Genomic DNA, 16,434 nt, shown 5'->3' on the forward strand with positions numbered 1-16,434 from the left:
AAAAATAGGGCTGGGCACACTGACGTATCATTATTGCTTTGACGCTGACATCTATTTTATCATGCATTAACATAGTTTTTTTTTATTATTTATTTATTTTTTTATTAATTAATTTTTTTTATTTCCCCAAAGTCCACTGCTCCCTAGTTCTAAATACAGAGACAAACCACAGGTACTAGCTGAAGATGTCCGTCCTTTTGCATCTCAGCCTTTGGGAGTACCTATAGATGTGTAGGTACAGGGCTCACCCAAACAGGTGCTTGTCTATTAGAAAATAGGCCAACAAGAATTGTAAGAAAAAACGTTGACTTGCTACCTACCTGGATATTTAAACAAGTTTGAGTTCTGTATCTTTATTTTGCCCTTGAAACATTGCTTCCTCCCCCACGAGGATTATTAAGGAGTTTAGGGAGTTTAATAATAATAATAATGGGGAGTTTAATAAGTCACCATCCAATCAGATAGAAGTAAAATGACAGGGACAAAGTTTGCAACCGCAATTCAGAGTCTTGCACACAGTTTTGTGCCTCGCATCTGTGGACAGGATGTTTAAAAAATAACTTCTACTTTTGTTTCCACCAAATATAATTTTTTTTGTAGGATGGAAAGACTTGATTTACAAATACAAACTCTTTATATTGAGCCCATAAATTTATTTACAAGTGAATTTTTATTTCTCTAACTGGAATTTCAGCAGAGTTCTAGTCCCCTGCTGTTTGTTGGTTCATATCATAAGTTAAATGTAGCTCCTTGGATTTTTGTAAAGATGAAATGGTTAGTTAACATTCAACAAACTTTGTTGTGACCTCTAAAAGCAAACCTTGTAAGAAACTCAGATTCTCACAATTACAGCTAATATGAAGGAAGTTTAAGATCTCTGGGAAACTTCAAATATTTTATTTATGGGAAGTATGAGTTAAGTGAAAAGCGCTGTTCTGTACTTCTTGCATACAAGAAGTGCATATTTAGTAGTTTCTGGTCTTTTTTTTTTTCTTGTTCTCATCTTTTAGTCGTTCCATATAAAAGACGCTTAAGGGAGACATTAAAACTGATTCTCCTAATTTCCTTTTGGGTTTTTACACAATGTTTGAGGCAGAAATATGCTGAAGTACCTACAAAGATATAAAGTTATATTTGCAGAAATATCTCAACTACATACCTTAACAGTCTTTATTTAAGTCTGGACTTTGTATTTTAGCACAAAGCTCTGCTACAGAGTCAGAAGTGTCCATAATTGGCCTTCAGTTGAAAGAACAGTTTGTAGTTGACAGCCAAAAGAGGCCACTTAGCTGTCCTAGTCAACACTGAATTCTTCTTTGTCTTAATCGAAAGGCAAGACATCAATGTTTGGTTTTAATCTGGACTGTGGTTAGAGTAAACTGACACATAGAAAAGATGTTTAGCTGCAGTTGAATTGTTGCACGTCGATGGCAGCCTCTGACCTACTCCATTGCTGTGCTAACTCCCATCAAAACCAGCTGCTACTTAACATGCTAACTGTAAAGCCAGTCACACACATAAAACAACCAACTTTTAGATATGTACAGTACGACTTTCTTGGTTTTTAGAGAACTGTAGCACATTAATTGTTTTCATGCAAAAAGAACAAATATGAGAGGCAAAGATTCTTTAAAAATGTTAGTAAACTGTTTTTATTTATTTTTTTTATGCTCTACATCCCATACTTCAAAAATCCCAACACTGGACTAGAGATGGAGCACCATTCCCTTGGGAATCCCTGACATCAGCTTTCTTCATTCTCTCTGCTGCTCTTTATAAAATGCCTACAAGACTTTCACAACTTCAGAGAAACCAGAAAGAAACACAGAAACAACCTCTGACCCTGTCGATACTCAAAGTTTTGGAGACATGTGTCACTCTGTCTGGTACAGTACATTCATATGAATCTTCTATCCTGAGGGATAAAAAGATCCTCCTGGGAACATGCAGCCTTTCTAAAGTCAGATAGACAGAGCAAAAAGTACAAAGCACCAAAAGAGAAAAAAAAAGGAAAAAGAGAAAAAAGAAGCAGAAGAAGATAATAGGTATGAGGGGAACCAGGGCAGAGCTATAATTTCTGACTATCCCAGGTCCAATAAATTCATCGGATTAGGAGAAATTCAAGAGGAGGAAAGTAGGAGGAAAGTGATGGAACATTATTATGTGTAGAAATACAATGATAAAAATGACTTGCTCTGGGCAACTGGTGATTGCTTTCCTCTCAATTGGCAAGACTCAATAGAGAGGAGGATCTACATAGTGAATAGTCTTCTATAAGTCTTAGTTAATAATAATAATAATAATTAAAAATAAGTTGTTAAAAAAGTCTTTGCTGTCACAGTAAACAACTGTGAACAGGCCAAATGAGCAAAAAGAAAGGCACAGAAGTGTTAATAATAGTCTCTTCTATATTTAAATATGTTGAATTAAGAGTCAGTTTTGTCTCAAGTCGATAGCAGTTTCCACCCATTGTGTTACAGCACATATATAGCCAAAGAGTAGGAACATGTCAAGCTAGGGGTATGACGGCAAAGGAGAGTGCATGTACCGAGAGAGAAAGGTTAAAAAATGGGAACAGAGAGACAGCAAGACAGAGCAGCAGATACAGTATAAAAAGTACAGATAAGCACAGAAATGAAAATGGAAAGGAGACATACCTATCTTGAATGACCTTTACCAAGAACTGGATCACAGAGAAGAGCGGTCAGATAAGGCTAATACACTTAGGAAAACATCTTTATTCCAACCTTTTCTCCAGCTGGTATTTCTACCAACAATGGCCAAACACAAACAGCCAAACCCCAAGACCTATAAACCTGAACCCTGTTAAGGATCAGAATCAGCAGAGCAAAACACTGCATCGTGTTTTGCACGACATGTTAAAAACACTAATGTTGCCAAAGCTTAGTCCATGTCAACAAGCCTCTTCCAACTGCTAAATCTACTGATAACACAACACCTCACTGTGATTATTTTGAGCTGGCACAGCAAGAAGAATCTCATACTTATACCTTCACACTTTCACACATTAGAAATTCATTTGCATTCATAAGCAACTCAGCCCCTGAGGGAGGCTGCAGAAATATGTTGGATTGTTTAGTCAAAATTACAATACAGCTGGGGCAATTTATCTTTTGAAAAGCCTGTTAATTTGTTCAGGAGGAAATAGTGTTTTCATTTGCATGCCGAATAAGGAGTAGCTGGAGAACCTTTTAACAACCTGTTACACCACTCTCTCCTTGGCTAATGAGGTGGGGAATTACTGAATCCTCTGGGAGCCTTTAACATGACAAACACACCATGTCTTTAGAGTGGGTACAGGGCAGGTCCACGTATGTATGTGTGTAGGTGTGTATGTGCATAGACTACACATGTATCTGCAAGTATGAATGTGAATGTGAGCATTCATCATTGCCTGCTTGTTTGTCCAACTGCTGGGATTAAAAGCCTCTAATTGCATTCAAGATAATTACATTAGATTAGTTTAGATTAGATCAAATACAGCCAATTACACAGTGAGGCAGAGAATAAAAAAGGGCCAATGAAATAGCCCTTTAATAAGTGCACTCATTTTACCGTGGAGCTGAGGTTAAGAGCTGGCAGAACACCAGTATGTGTGATAAATATTAAATCTGAGATGTTATGCTACATGAGGAATGTTTGTTGCTGTTTATGTTAAATAGTCTTATGATACCACAACTGCTTTTATTAAAAATACACATATTTGTATTTTAATACTGACTAAATGGCCCATTAAATCATTACCTTACTAGACACTGCTAACACAAGGTAAAAGACCTCAGCTGGTGAACAGGCATCATCTAATGTCAGAGTGACTGGGAAAAGGGTTATATGTGGTGAGAAAGTAATATAGAGGACAATGTTTTTGCTTTTTCATTTCAAGACCTGAGTGAAACCACAAATCCAGATGAGTTGCAGAACAGACATTGTGGCTGTAAGGCAAGAAAAAAAGAAAAAAAAAAGAGGAAAGAGGAGGAAGATTAAACCGTTTCTAAAATTGTGGGACATGTGAAATGGTTGACAAATGAAAAGATGAGTTTGGGGACACAGCTGGAGTATCAGGAATTCAGTGTGATATGTTTCAATGAGACATAGCTGCAGGGGCACATTCTGGACTCCAATACCTCATTACATCGCTCTCAAACAGGAAGACCAGAAAGAAACTGCAGATAGTGAAGATGTGCACCCGAGATCTTAAACTGCTGGCTGTAAGTTTGTGTCCATTTAGTCTGTCATGGGAGTTCACTGAGTTACCCGCCAAAGTTGCATGTAAGATCCCCAGATCAACAAATTTCAACTTGTAAGTGGCTGGATAGCTCAGTTGGCAGAGCACCCATCCCCCATGTGGGAAAGTTTAAATACCCCAGAGGATGAATATCAACAACTACCAGTTGGGTCCTTAGGCAAGACCCTGGGCCCCTAAATCATCTTGGCATTTCGTTAAAATTGAAAGGGCATTTTGATAAAGTAAGGCTATATGTTGTTTAACTTCGGCTTAATCGAAGGACACGACTCAGCTAGAATACAGTATTTATGGTGAGAATCTTGCTAATGAAAGCATAAAACCAAGCATGGTTTCAGCACGGGGTGGGTTAGGGGGTCCACAGCTTTTAAATATTTGCATGAAGAGGTATCTCAAGGTTAATAGGTTGGGAACCACTTAAAACTTAAAAAACTCTTATAAAGGCTCTAGGCCAGGGCTACTCAATTCAGTCCTACGAGGGCCGCAATCCAGCAGGTTTTCCATGTATCCCTGCACCAACACACCTGAGTCAAATTAATGAGTCATTGTGTAGAACCTGATTGGCTGTTAGAGCCACCTAATTTGACTCAGGTGTGTTGGTGCAGGGATACATGGAAAACCTGCTGGATTGCAGCCCTCGTAGGACCGAATTGAGTAGCCCTGCTCTAGGCCAAATTACATAAATGCATTGCTACTGCAGTGTGAACTACTAAACAAAGAAATGTTTTATCCTCTCTTACTTGGAAATTGAAATGTGCTCCTCTATGCATTTTATAGAGTGTAAGTTGGATTTTTTTCACTCCACTAGAGATTTCTTTGTTGAGGTGTAACGATTTTCATAATGTCTTAAATCTGTTGGACAGTATAATTTTACGATGTATCATTTACTCAGCTTAATGAAAACCTTTATTCACAGCCTCCAGCTGAACTTTAAACATGTATAAAGTAGGGCTGGGCGATATATCGGATATATTCGATGTATCTCAAGAAGTTTAACGTGCAATATATAAAATGTCTGTATAGCAAACATCAAGTACAAACTCACTCACTACCCCGCCCACCCAGAAAACTCTCCTGCACACATGCGCATTGCTGTTTCAAGGGAGACAGGAAAGAGTATGTAGCTAGCTAGTTAGTTTACGTTTGTTAAGCGATGGAAGCTGAATGTGAGACGTCTATTTTAACGAGTAATACGGCTCAGAAAAGACGAGGAGACTGACTGTTCAGCTGTGTGGGTTTCCCGATGGACATGAAGTTCTTAGTACACCGGAGCAGGAAACTCCTCTAGCTGCTCTTATTATTAAAGAAAAGCTGATCTTAAACCAGATATTTTTGTCTGTTTTACACATGGTTGATGCCATGAATTACCAACGTGCACTCTCTCTCTGCTGGTGGGAGTGTAGCTTACCTGTGTGTGCATGCAGCACGGCATGTACAGGCATGACGTGGTGTAATTACATGTCGACATCACAAAAGGATAAATAAAACCATGCTGTTAAGTTTTTATAACAAAAGGAAAGAATATAAACATGTTCTAGAGGAAAGGGGATCATAGATTAATTCTGTTGTGATCTGGTGCAAAATTAAAATAACCTAAATAATAAAATAAGATAATATTTTAACATAAATGAATGAAAAAATATTTCAGATATTAATTGAGTAATAACAGAAAATAAAATAAACTTGATCTTCTAGGGGTGGAGGGAGTTGCTGTAGGAAGGTTATGGCACCACCTAATATAATGGTCGAGAAAACATTGGGTTTTACAAAATGTTTGAATGCAGGTCCTTGTTTCAAAATAAAGTTTGTTGAAAGGGAAAAAATCACAATAAACATACATTTTGCTGAGCTTATCTTGATGGTGTCTTTTTATGCATGATAATGTTGAATTCAATATTTACATTGTTTTAGAGATTTCACACCGGGATGTATATTTTGTATCAGGATAAAGCCAAAAAATTGTGTAACTTACTGATGCTCGACAAGTTCTCAGCACATATACACAACTGAAAAGTCGCCTGTGTAGCTTCCGTCCAAAATCAGCTTCCCTTGTTTGGCTTCAGCTTCATTCACTACTGGATTAGATTCACCTGTAAGCTATTTATAAGACTGTGAGCTCTGCCATGTTCAACAAACACTAAATGTTAAAAAAAAAAATAAAATAAAAATCACCAAACACTAATGTACTCCAAAAGAAATCTGATAATGGACTGGTAAATGCAGATAACGGACTTTCGAATCTCGTATTTCAGAAGGGCTTGTAGACACAGATTATAACAGTAATCAGATTACTTCCAGATATCTGATTTTTTTGGTCATGTAAACAGGCTCAGCGTTTTATAAAAATAACTATCTGAGAATGTCTTAATATTCAAGAAAATTAGAAGTTGTTTCGTGAATATTTGTAAATGAATCGATATTGAGTCAGATTTAATCAGACTGAATCGTTTCAGGATATATGTGGTGATATGCAGCCCTAATGCGCTTGAATATCTGCTTCAAGTAAGCTGTCTATAGAGTATAGCCAGCAATAGTTTGCCTCAAGTCCAACCAGAAAAAAGTGCAGTTTAATACAAATTTAGATTAAAAACTGCACTGATACCATCTGACAACAGCAGGGGTACGAATAAAGGCTGTCCAGAGAGATTCTGCTATTCTTTTGTCACAAGTTGAACTGGTGGATGAACAGAGGGCGGGGAAGAGAGAGAATGTGTGTGTGTGTGGGGGGGGGGTTAAAGATAATGGGGAAGGAAGAGAATAATCCATAAATAGTTTATGTTGCCTTAGCAGCTGAGAGAGCATACCAAAGCTACTTAAACTAAGCTGTCCATATACACACCCACACCACAGCGAAGGCAAACATTGGCTAGTGGAATGAAAACACATGCAGCAGAAATTCTGTTCAATTCTTAAATCTTAAAAATAAATAAATAAATAAAACTCCAGACCCTCAATGCCAGGGACTCAGTATTTAACTTTACACATTAATTACAGGGACATAGCATGCTTAAAAGATATTTGAAAGAAAAGTTTCCAGATCAAGAAATCCAAGAGCTAAAAGAAAAGCACAGCATTCTAATATTATTTTCCAAAAATGCAGGATGCCTTTCTCAGAATCTGTGTGTGTGCATAGTGTGTTGAAAGTGTGCTGATGCTGCTGTCCTGGGCAGGATGCTCTTACAAAATAGATCTTTAAACTCAATTTGCACCACATTCTGTAATACAAAAGAAATGCTTAACAAGCTGATAGAAGATAAAAAATTTGCAGCTGGATGTTAAATTACAAAGTTCTGTTAGATGGGATATCGTAAGCAGCATATAGTAGCCTGTGATTTCCCAACACTTTGAGGCTTAATCTTTTGGTAGCTAATGAAGAATGTTAGTTGAATTTTAAGTCAGTGCTCTCCCAATGGAAAGACTTTAAAAAAAAATTGAGCCTCTGAACGGATGGTGCACAGCACTGTTGCAAAGAGGCACTAAAGGAAAAATACCGCCTTCGAAGTCCCCATTTACACACATGCTGACAAATGTGATAAACACACACTGCGAGTGCTAATACTTCATGGGAGTTTATCATCACTGGAGTGAGAGAAAAAGCAATGAGGCTTTTTGGCAGATTTCCTGCTCACCCAGGGTTGACAAATTGCCAAAGCCCTCTGTCACAGCTCCACTTTGAGGCTGCTAACTGTTTCATCTGCCATGATTTAGATCTCCGGCATAAAAGTAGCCTAGTGGAAATGCATGTTCCTTACACCTTAATTTGCATCACACAACGTGGAGCAATTACAGTCACTTTGAATAGTAACGTGCATGCGAGAAAGCTCAATGAATCAATACTTTGTTGCTGCTATGTGGAATCACCTCAGATAAAAAATGTCCACAAACTTGCAATTTCAAGAGGGAGTACATAAAACGATTTGAATGAGTACCACAACAGTGTAATTAAGTTGTTATTCAAGCAAAACAATCTACAGACAGTCATAGATGTGGTTTGTTATGTACTCAACGCTACTAATGTCATTAACACTGAATGGTGAATAAAATCAGTCTGTCTCTACAAAACACTTAATCATTTACATTTTTATTTAAATCTCATTTTCTGTTGTTCCTTTAAAAAAATGGGGTAAGCACATTCTGATTATGAGTAAGTCATTTGTTATGTAAGCAAGATACATTGTGTAAAGTTTTTTACCAAGTTATAATGATCAAATGCCAGCACAAATCCCTTGCCCTCGTAAGATACTTATCCTTTCCTGTTGACACACACTAACATTCTAGTGACTTAACTATGCAGTTTGGTTGATTATTTGTGTTGTGTACATAGTAAATCAGGACGGCTGGTTACAGAATAAAAATGTGTTACCTCTGTCCTTTTGTTTATCATTGTTTCCTTGTTAATTGACAAACGGACAACATGAGCACGATTAATTGTCTAACTGTTGTGTGAAGAGTAGACCTATGCCAATATTGTCAGTAGACTGGCAAAGGCTTTGGCAAGTTTAAAGCTTTTCATACACACATTTTCTAATCTCCACTGCCAGAAATGACTCCTATGTTGCAGAGTATTTTGATTTTACAAGCTGTTACAAATAACATTTCCAAAAACCACAACAGCACCTGTTCATAGAGGAAAGACAATACAATGTCTGACATCTGTTTTGTTGGCAAACTGTGATGTTTTGAAGACTGCCAAATCCAAAATTTGAGTAACACAACTGCATAGAAACTAAAAGGGTTTACCCACCTGAGGGTGAAAATTTGCACTGATGAAAGTGTGGACAGAGCCAGAAAAGTTGACACTGTTTCTCTCTGTCTGATGGGTTTAGAGGATGCCATCACCACAAAGTTATTGTCCAGCTTCAGCTCCGAAAGCGGCTGAAATAGCCTGACACTCCCAATACGCTGCATAGGTGTGTGTCCTGCAAAGTAGCCCAGTGGCCGTTGTGGATCAGAGCGAACTGAGCTGCCTTTCCTTGAATCCTCTGCATTACAGTCTCCACTGTCTGTGGTTTGAACCATGTAGTACAGCTCCACAGGAGTGCCCTGAGCCTGTTCTGATACCCTCTGCCTGCCAGGCCTCACGGTGGGTGGGCTGAACCAACTGGGCAGGGGCTCCAGCTCAGCAACGCATATTCCCAGCTCACCTTTTAGCCTGCATGTTCCACGCACCTCTTGGGTCTCATGAAAGGCAAACATCCTGATGCAGGGTAGCTTATGGATGGCACTGTAATCATCCCAGTCCCTGCCTGCAATGTAGAACAACACTTGAACTTTTGGCCAGCTGGGGTGAATCCGTTCACTGATGATATAGGTGTGGACCTTCCAGTTGAATGTAAAGAGAGGTGTTGTTGTTGCTGATGTTGGCACTGATGATGAAGTAAAGGAAGCTGTGTTAAAAGGCCCTGGCATTGTCTGCAGCATCTCCAGAGGGACAGACTGCTGGACAGACAGAGGTCCATAGCTAGCATTGACATAAGGCGTCTGCCGGGCCTGGTGGATGAAGAAAGACTCTGTGCGAGCTTGAAGGCTAGAGTTTCTCATTAGGTCCTGGTTTGCCTCCAGTAAAAAGAACGCTGACTCTGCATTGAAGATCCGGTAGCTGACAGGCAGATAGATTGGCGTGGGGCCGTACCTCTGCAGGCCATCCAGGATTACTTTGCTGTCCACCACTGGAAGAAAGAGAACATGACAACAACTCATCAAGCTGTACTTTCAACGAACTGGAAGAATTGTGTGCCATCACACTTGTTGCTGTATAGGAAAGGTCTGTTCTCTAAATCTTGTCTAAAAAAAAAAGCAGATCAAAAAGCAGAAGGAAAAACAAAGAGAAATGTGAATAAAATGAACAATAAACTGGATGGTGGCAATTTAACATAGCATTTGCATGCCTGGGCTGTAACCTGAGACAATCACATCTACAGTCAGTTCCAGCAGTGATTGTTAAAGGGCTTGTTGGAGACATTTTCATTTCATATCGCTTTCATGAGCCACTGCTCTGATTTAAAAGAATTCAAAACATTTGCATCTTTCTCAGTCACTTTCTTATCAGGCTTGCCCACGGTCCCATTTGTTTTCACTTCTTCTTCATTAAGATGGAGTAACTCAGTCTTTTATGCTCTAATTCAATTTCTCTATCACCAGTTTATTTCTTGTCTTCTTTAGTCAGGCATACATGTTAAGTCTAATATGAGAGTTTGTTATCAATCCCTTTAAATGAAACACATGAATTGTTTGTTTCTCCTCCAGCCCAATTACAACTATACACATGAAGTTACTATTAAAGTTGAATATTTTATTATCTAACAATTCCATAGCAAAGGTTTGTTTATAGGCACACGAGGGTTAAAAAGTTATGTTACAAACATTGTTTTGAGATGTCCCAACTAGCCAAAACATAATTTTATCTCCTAAGAGAGGATGCTATGCTAGCCATTGGTCAAGTATCAAGGTTGGATGCTGGAGATCAAGTCAGTAAAAAGTAGTTAGAAGCACAGAGTTGTTATTGGCATGCAGCTATCTCTTTGTGCCACATATTTCTCCTCCTGTACCCTCTCTTCATCTCAATTAACACCTTTTCTTAGAGTAACAGTTCTGCATCCTGCATAAAAGCAAACAAGTGCCATTCTGAAATTAAACTTTTTTAGTTTTGTGTTTGTGTTCGTTTCTGTTTTAAAGCTTTTCACAGAAATTATAGACACACTATGTAACTGTCCAATCTGTGATAGGGCTCACAGTACAGGTAGGATGCAAGATGGATGCTGAATTGGCTGTCGTTAGGGGACAATTACTGAGAAAATCTGCCAAAGGTAAGTAGTGCACCTTCAGATCAACTTGCTTTCACTGTGCACGCATGATAACTTTGATGTTTGGTAGGTTTGCATAATGACTTCTCTACTGACTTTTGTGAGCCACCATTACCTGTGAAACCCATTTCTGCATAGTTCTACAGAGATATTATGTGTTCCAATGCAAAACATGTATCTTTGTATGTTTGTGCTAAGAAAAAATATAGACTTTTATAGCAAAAGACATACTGTAATCAATCTAGTCTAAAAACACAAATATATCAAGCCTTTCATCTCTTCTAGCATATCTCTAAATAAGTTCTACTGGTTACCACATAGCAAATTCTCAAATTGAGACTATTCAACCACATTAGGCCTCACATGACCTTAAAACCAGTGTCCATCTTCCCATCCTGTAAATCCTCTCCGCCACCTCTGTCTCCTCACCATCAAGCATGGACCTTCAGATATTTGGACTGATGGAGAAGCCCATTAGAGCCCATTGATTTTCTGTCCTGAATCCTGCATACTGGGAGACATGGCGTGGCGGTGATTTGTGACAGTCCATGGCCGCAGAGCAATGACTTGCCAGATGGACAAAACCAGTCAAAACAGCAGCAGTTCAGAAACAACAATGCATTACAGGGTCAGCCCAGCTGCTTAATATAAAAAGCACAAGAACGCCTTTACAAAATGTAGAATGACTAAAGTGGAAACATTTTTAGAAAAAAAACAACTAGGAAGACGTTATGCAAATGGTAACATAGACAAGTAAAGGATGAACTGCAAACAGACTACAGGTCGGAAATGCTTTCTTCTGCCTGCAGTGCCCCATATAAGTTCTGCAATTTGGCAGATAATTATACAAAAAGTTATATATTTGATATGGTTGGACTGAAGCATGAATGGAAAGAAATCAACTCGGCTCATTCACACGGCTTACTTTTTTTCCTCAGATAATCAAGAATTGCTCTAAATAATGTCTCCAAAACAGCTATGAAATTGTGTTGGTTTCCCTAAACAACAACAACAACAAAAACACCCACATGGCTGAACCTAATTACAGGCCTCTCTCTTCTAAATAATCATTTGCATTAATAGCAAAATGTCTGATGCCAACATGTGTCACAAATGAAGATAATAAGGAATTATAAATATAAATCAGCCTCACACAGTCACAGTCATTTAAGTAATTGCAGTCATCCTTGCATTCATGTTGAAGGTCTTCAGACTTTGGTACCTTGTAAAGAGAAATACAAAGGGATGGTAAAAGCTTTTACTGTAATAGCACACTATGGCTAACTACTGTTACTGCAGACTGCAGAATGATGTTTACCCTTAAAATGACAAAACCAAAACTGATATAAAGAGGGGAGCAGGTTCTTAGCTGATGCTGGATCATGCTTGCAACAGAGAGGATTTTCATGTCTATCCTTCTCTCTGGGGGATGTGACACACTGTCCTAGTTTCTATTTACTATGACATACATGGAACTAAATATCTCATTACAGCATAAAAATGCTGTAATTTGTAACTTTAGATTTAGAATATGTTCCTCTCTGTGACATCAACAGGACGACGTAAATAGAGAGGCAAAGCCGATATGATTTGCAGCCCTGAGTTGCCCTTGGATTTCATGTCTGAAGCTACTATACTTGTAAATCATGGCTGCAGGACTGTTGCTGCAAATGAAAAAGGGGAATGATTTGTGTAGATAACTTAACCTCTGTGGTAAATCCTGGCTGTAAACTCTTGCAGAGGATTTTTGGGCACTGACAACCCCTCAGGACATCGGATGAGGAGTCTGATCACATATCAAACATGCAGTTGAACCAAGCCTCATCATTAGACAGATGTTAGATTCAGGATTTAATGTCTTGATGTTATATTCATGTAGTGTGAGCCAAGGGCCCACAGACACACATGCTTATAAATTAAAATGTATTAAAAAGATTTCCCATGTCATTCCCACATCATGAAGATGACAACATGTACAGACTCAGCTGCTCTCTATTTCTATATCCAAAGCAAGAAACTTTAAAATAAACCTTTAAAAAAATGGTATTAAAGCATTTAAGTCCCCGAGACAGATGTGTGGCTTCAAATCAAACCATTTCTATAATCACCTGTTCTTTTCCCAGACGAGTACAACTTCACCCAAGAAATATAATCCCTTCATCTTGCCTCCCCTCTCCTCCTCCCTCTTCTCATCCTATCTTTATCCTCCACCATGTCTGCATCAGCCACTCCCCGATCAAACATATTAAGTTGGCCAACTTCAGTAATACGTTAATCAAACAGATTTTCTTATATGAGACTTATAGAAGGAGAAGTGTTTGAGGTAAGAGGTGGGAAGACGTACAGAGGATGAAGTGAGGAGGTGGAGGTGTTGGGGGGATTGTTCTCTTATAAGAGTTCAGAAAAAGTGGCAGATTATAGAAAATGAGATACAGCCTTTGTTGGAGGTCTTCAAAAACTACAGTACACAAGAATCACAGCTTTGCAACCTGATTCTCCAGCTTCATTCATTTCTTTCCATGAGTGGAACAAGGCCACATGCTTAGTGACTGACAACGCTAACAAGTGAGATCAAAATCTGGCCCAGATGTCCAATTGTCCACCATTTATCTCAAAATGTTCTGTTTTCTTCCATCATAGACTTGATATGTTATATGTTTACAGAAAGAAATCATATTAAGATAAAAAAAAAATAAACCAGCTATTAAATGATTCTTATAAGCAGCAAAGTCCATGTGTGTGAAAGTTGCTCAGAAAAAAAAGTGAAACCTTTCCAGTGATTTTTTTCTTTTTTTATAGGTCATAAATGTCTGAAATTTTCATAAGATCATAAAAGTACATGAACTGTCATTTCAGTAACTGACATCATGGCAGCCAGACATAACAAGATGAAGAAGTTGCCGTTTGGAGAAGGATGTAAAGATCTATAAAGAACTGATGCAAATGTCCAAGTTACATCACAAGGACCAGTCTTTTCAGTTCTCATTTAAAACTTCCTCCTGTATTATGATTAATGTTTTCAGTACCTCTAAGTTCTACAAAAATATGGGTATGGATCGGCTATTTTTGGAAGAAATAAAAAAAAAAAACTAGGACTTTTTGAAAGTCAGTCAAATTCTCCACTTCCCACAATGTGTTGTTCATATGGTTGTTGATGGTGCTATTTCAGGCCCTTCAGTATCAGCAAGAACCAAACCTCTTTGCTCTTCTAAATGGGTTTTATTGGTGAAAGATGCATCTTGTTTCATGTCAATGTCATGTAACCATTTAAAAAGCTTTTGAAATTATAAATTTCTCTACATCCACAGGGTAAAACAGGGATGTTAAAATGGCGCTGACGGAAGTCGGCGGCCTCGCCAGTAGCTCCGTCTTCTTTCTCCTTATTTAAGTGTTTTTTGCACTTTTCTACCCTTTCCTTTTCTTTCTACACGCGTCTGCTGTGTATTTATATTATATCCTAAGGATATGGAGTATTTGGAGAGGCAAAGTTGTAGTAGAATCCTTGTTTATTCTAAGGAGAAGCTACTCGAACTATGGACAATAGGGCGAGCCGGCATTGTTCACCCCATACCTGCAGAGCTGCGCCGCCCGTATCGCGGCTGCCGAGCTGGAGCGAAGCTAAAGGCCAAGCTACAGGCAAAGCGGTGGAAATACAAGCCCGCAGTTCCTTCGATAGTTATGGGGAACGTAAACTCTGTGTCAAACAAGATCGACGAGCTGGCCGCCCTCGTTAAGACCCAGAGGACCTACAGAGAGTGCAGTGTAGTGTGTTTCTCTGAAACATGGCTGAGCAGCAGCACGCCCGATACCACCGTGGAACTACCTGGATTTTACCTGGTGAGAGCGGACCGGGACTGTAAGCTCAGTGGCAAGAGGAAAGGAGGGGGACTCGCACTGTATGTGAACAACAGATGGTGCCACCCTGGGCATGTTACGGTGAAGGAGACTGTCTGCAACCAGGACACGGAGCTTTTAGCGGTGAGTCTCCGACCATACTACATGCCACGGGAGTTCTCCCACACCATCGCCATTGTTGTTTACGTTCCTCCACGGGCACACGCTGACACCGCGTGTGACGTCATTCAATCCGTCGTTGCCAGGGTGCAAACACAACATCCAGACGCGTTCGTCCTAATATCTGGGGACTTTAACCATGTCACACTGGACAATACATTGCAGGACTTTTATCAGTTTGTAAACTGCCCCACCAGGCAAAACCGGACAATAGACCTCCTGTATGCAAACACTAAGGATGCATACACCGCCATACCCCTCCCCCCACTGGGAAAGTCCGACCACAACTTGGTCTATCTCCAGTCTCAGTACAAGCCAAAAGTACAGAGGCAGCCTACAACCACCCGCTCCTTCAGGAAGTGGACCCCTGAGGCAGAGGAGGCTCTGAGGGACTGTTTCAACTCCACAGATTGGAATGTACTCATTGAGCCACACAGTGAGGACATTGAGGGGGTTACTCACTGTTTCACAGACTATGTGAACTTCTGCAGGGATACTGTTCTCCCTATTAAGACTGTGCGCTGTTTCCCCAACAACAAGCCCTGGATTACCAGCGACATCAAGGAGGTCCTCAACAGAAAGAAGAGGGCGTTCAAAGATGGAAACAGGGAGGAGATGAAGCAGGTACAGAGGGAGCTCAAGATTCGCCTGCGGGAGGCCAAGGAGTCCTACAGCAGGAAGGTGGAGCAGAAGCTGCAGCAGAACAACATGAGGGAGGTCTGGGAAGGGATGAAGACCATCACAGGCTGCAAGAAGAACCGCAGCACAGCAGAAGGGGACACAGAGAGAGCAAATCAGTTCAACCAGTTCTTCAACAACGCCCCCTCTCTCCCAACCCGCCCACCACCTATCATCATCAGCCAGCAGGAGGACACAGGCAGCGCCACAGCACCCATCACCATCACGGGTCAGCAAGTCAGCAGAGAGATGAAGCGGCTTCGCCCTGGTAAGGCAGCAGGTCCGGACAAGGTGTGCCCGAGATTACTCAAGGCCTGTGCTGCTGAGCTGGGGGATCCCCTCCAGCGGGTCTTCAACATGAGCATCAGTCTGGGGAAAGTTCCAACCCTGTGGAAGACATCCTGTCTCGTCCTAGTCCCCAAGAAGCCACACGCGAGTCAACCAGAAGACTTCAGGCCGGTGGCTCTAACATCACATGTGATGAAGACCCTGGAACGGCTGATGCTCCACCACCTCAGACCCCAGGTTCAACACGCCCAGGACCCCCTGCAGTTTGCCTACCAGGCAAAGGTGGGGGTGGATGACGCCATCCTGTACCTCCTTCACCGGGCACACACTCACTTGGACAGTGGCAGCGGCGCTGTGAGGGTCATGTTCTTCGACTTCTCCAGCGCC

General features: G+C 40.2%; 1 protein-coding gene across 1 annotated transcript in view; it reads right to left on the reverse strand.

Annotated features, from left to right (window-relative positions):
• si:dkey-112m2.1 (transmembrane protein 132C) overlaps positions 1-16,434 on the reverse strand; it is a 160,782-nt gene that overhangs the window by 90,247 nt on the left and 54,101 nt on the right. Inside the window, exon 3 of the mRNA XM_041970732.1 lies at positions 9,009-9,933. Within this exon, the coding sequence (XP_041826666.1) occupies positions 9,009-9,933 (925 nt within the window). The remainder of the gene's footprint in view (positions 1-9,008; positions 9,934-16,434) is intronic.

This window comes from Melanotaenia boesemani, chromosome 19 (assembly GCF_017639745.1).
Source record: "Melanotaenia boesemani isolate fMelBoe1 chromosome 19, fMelBoe1.pri, whole genome shotgun sequence".
Taxonomy (NCBI): domain Eukaryota; kingdom Metazoa; phylum Chordata; class Actinopteri; order Atheriniformes; family Melanotaeniidae; genus Melanotaenia; species Melanotaenia boesemani.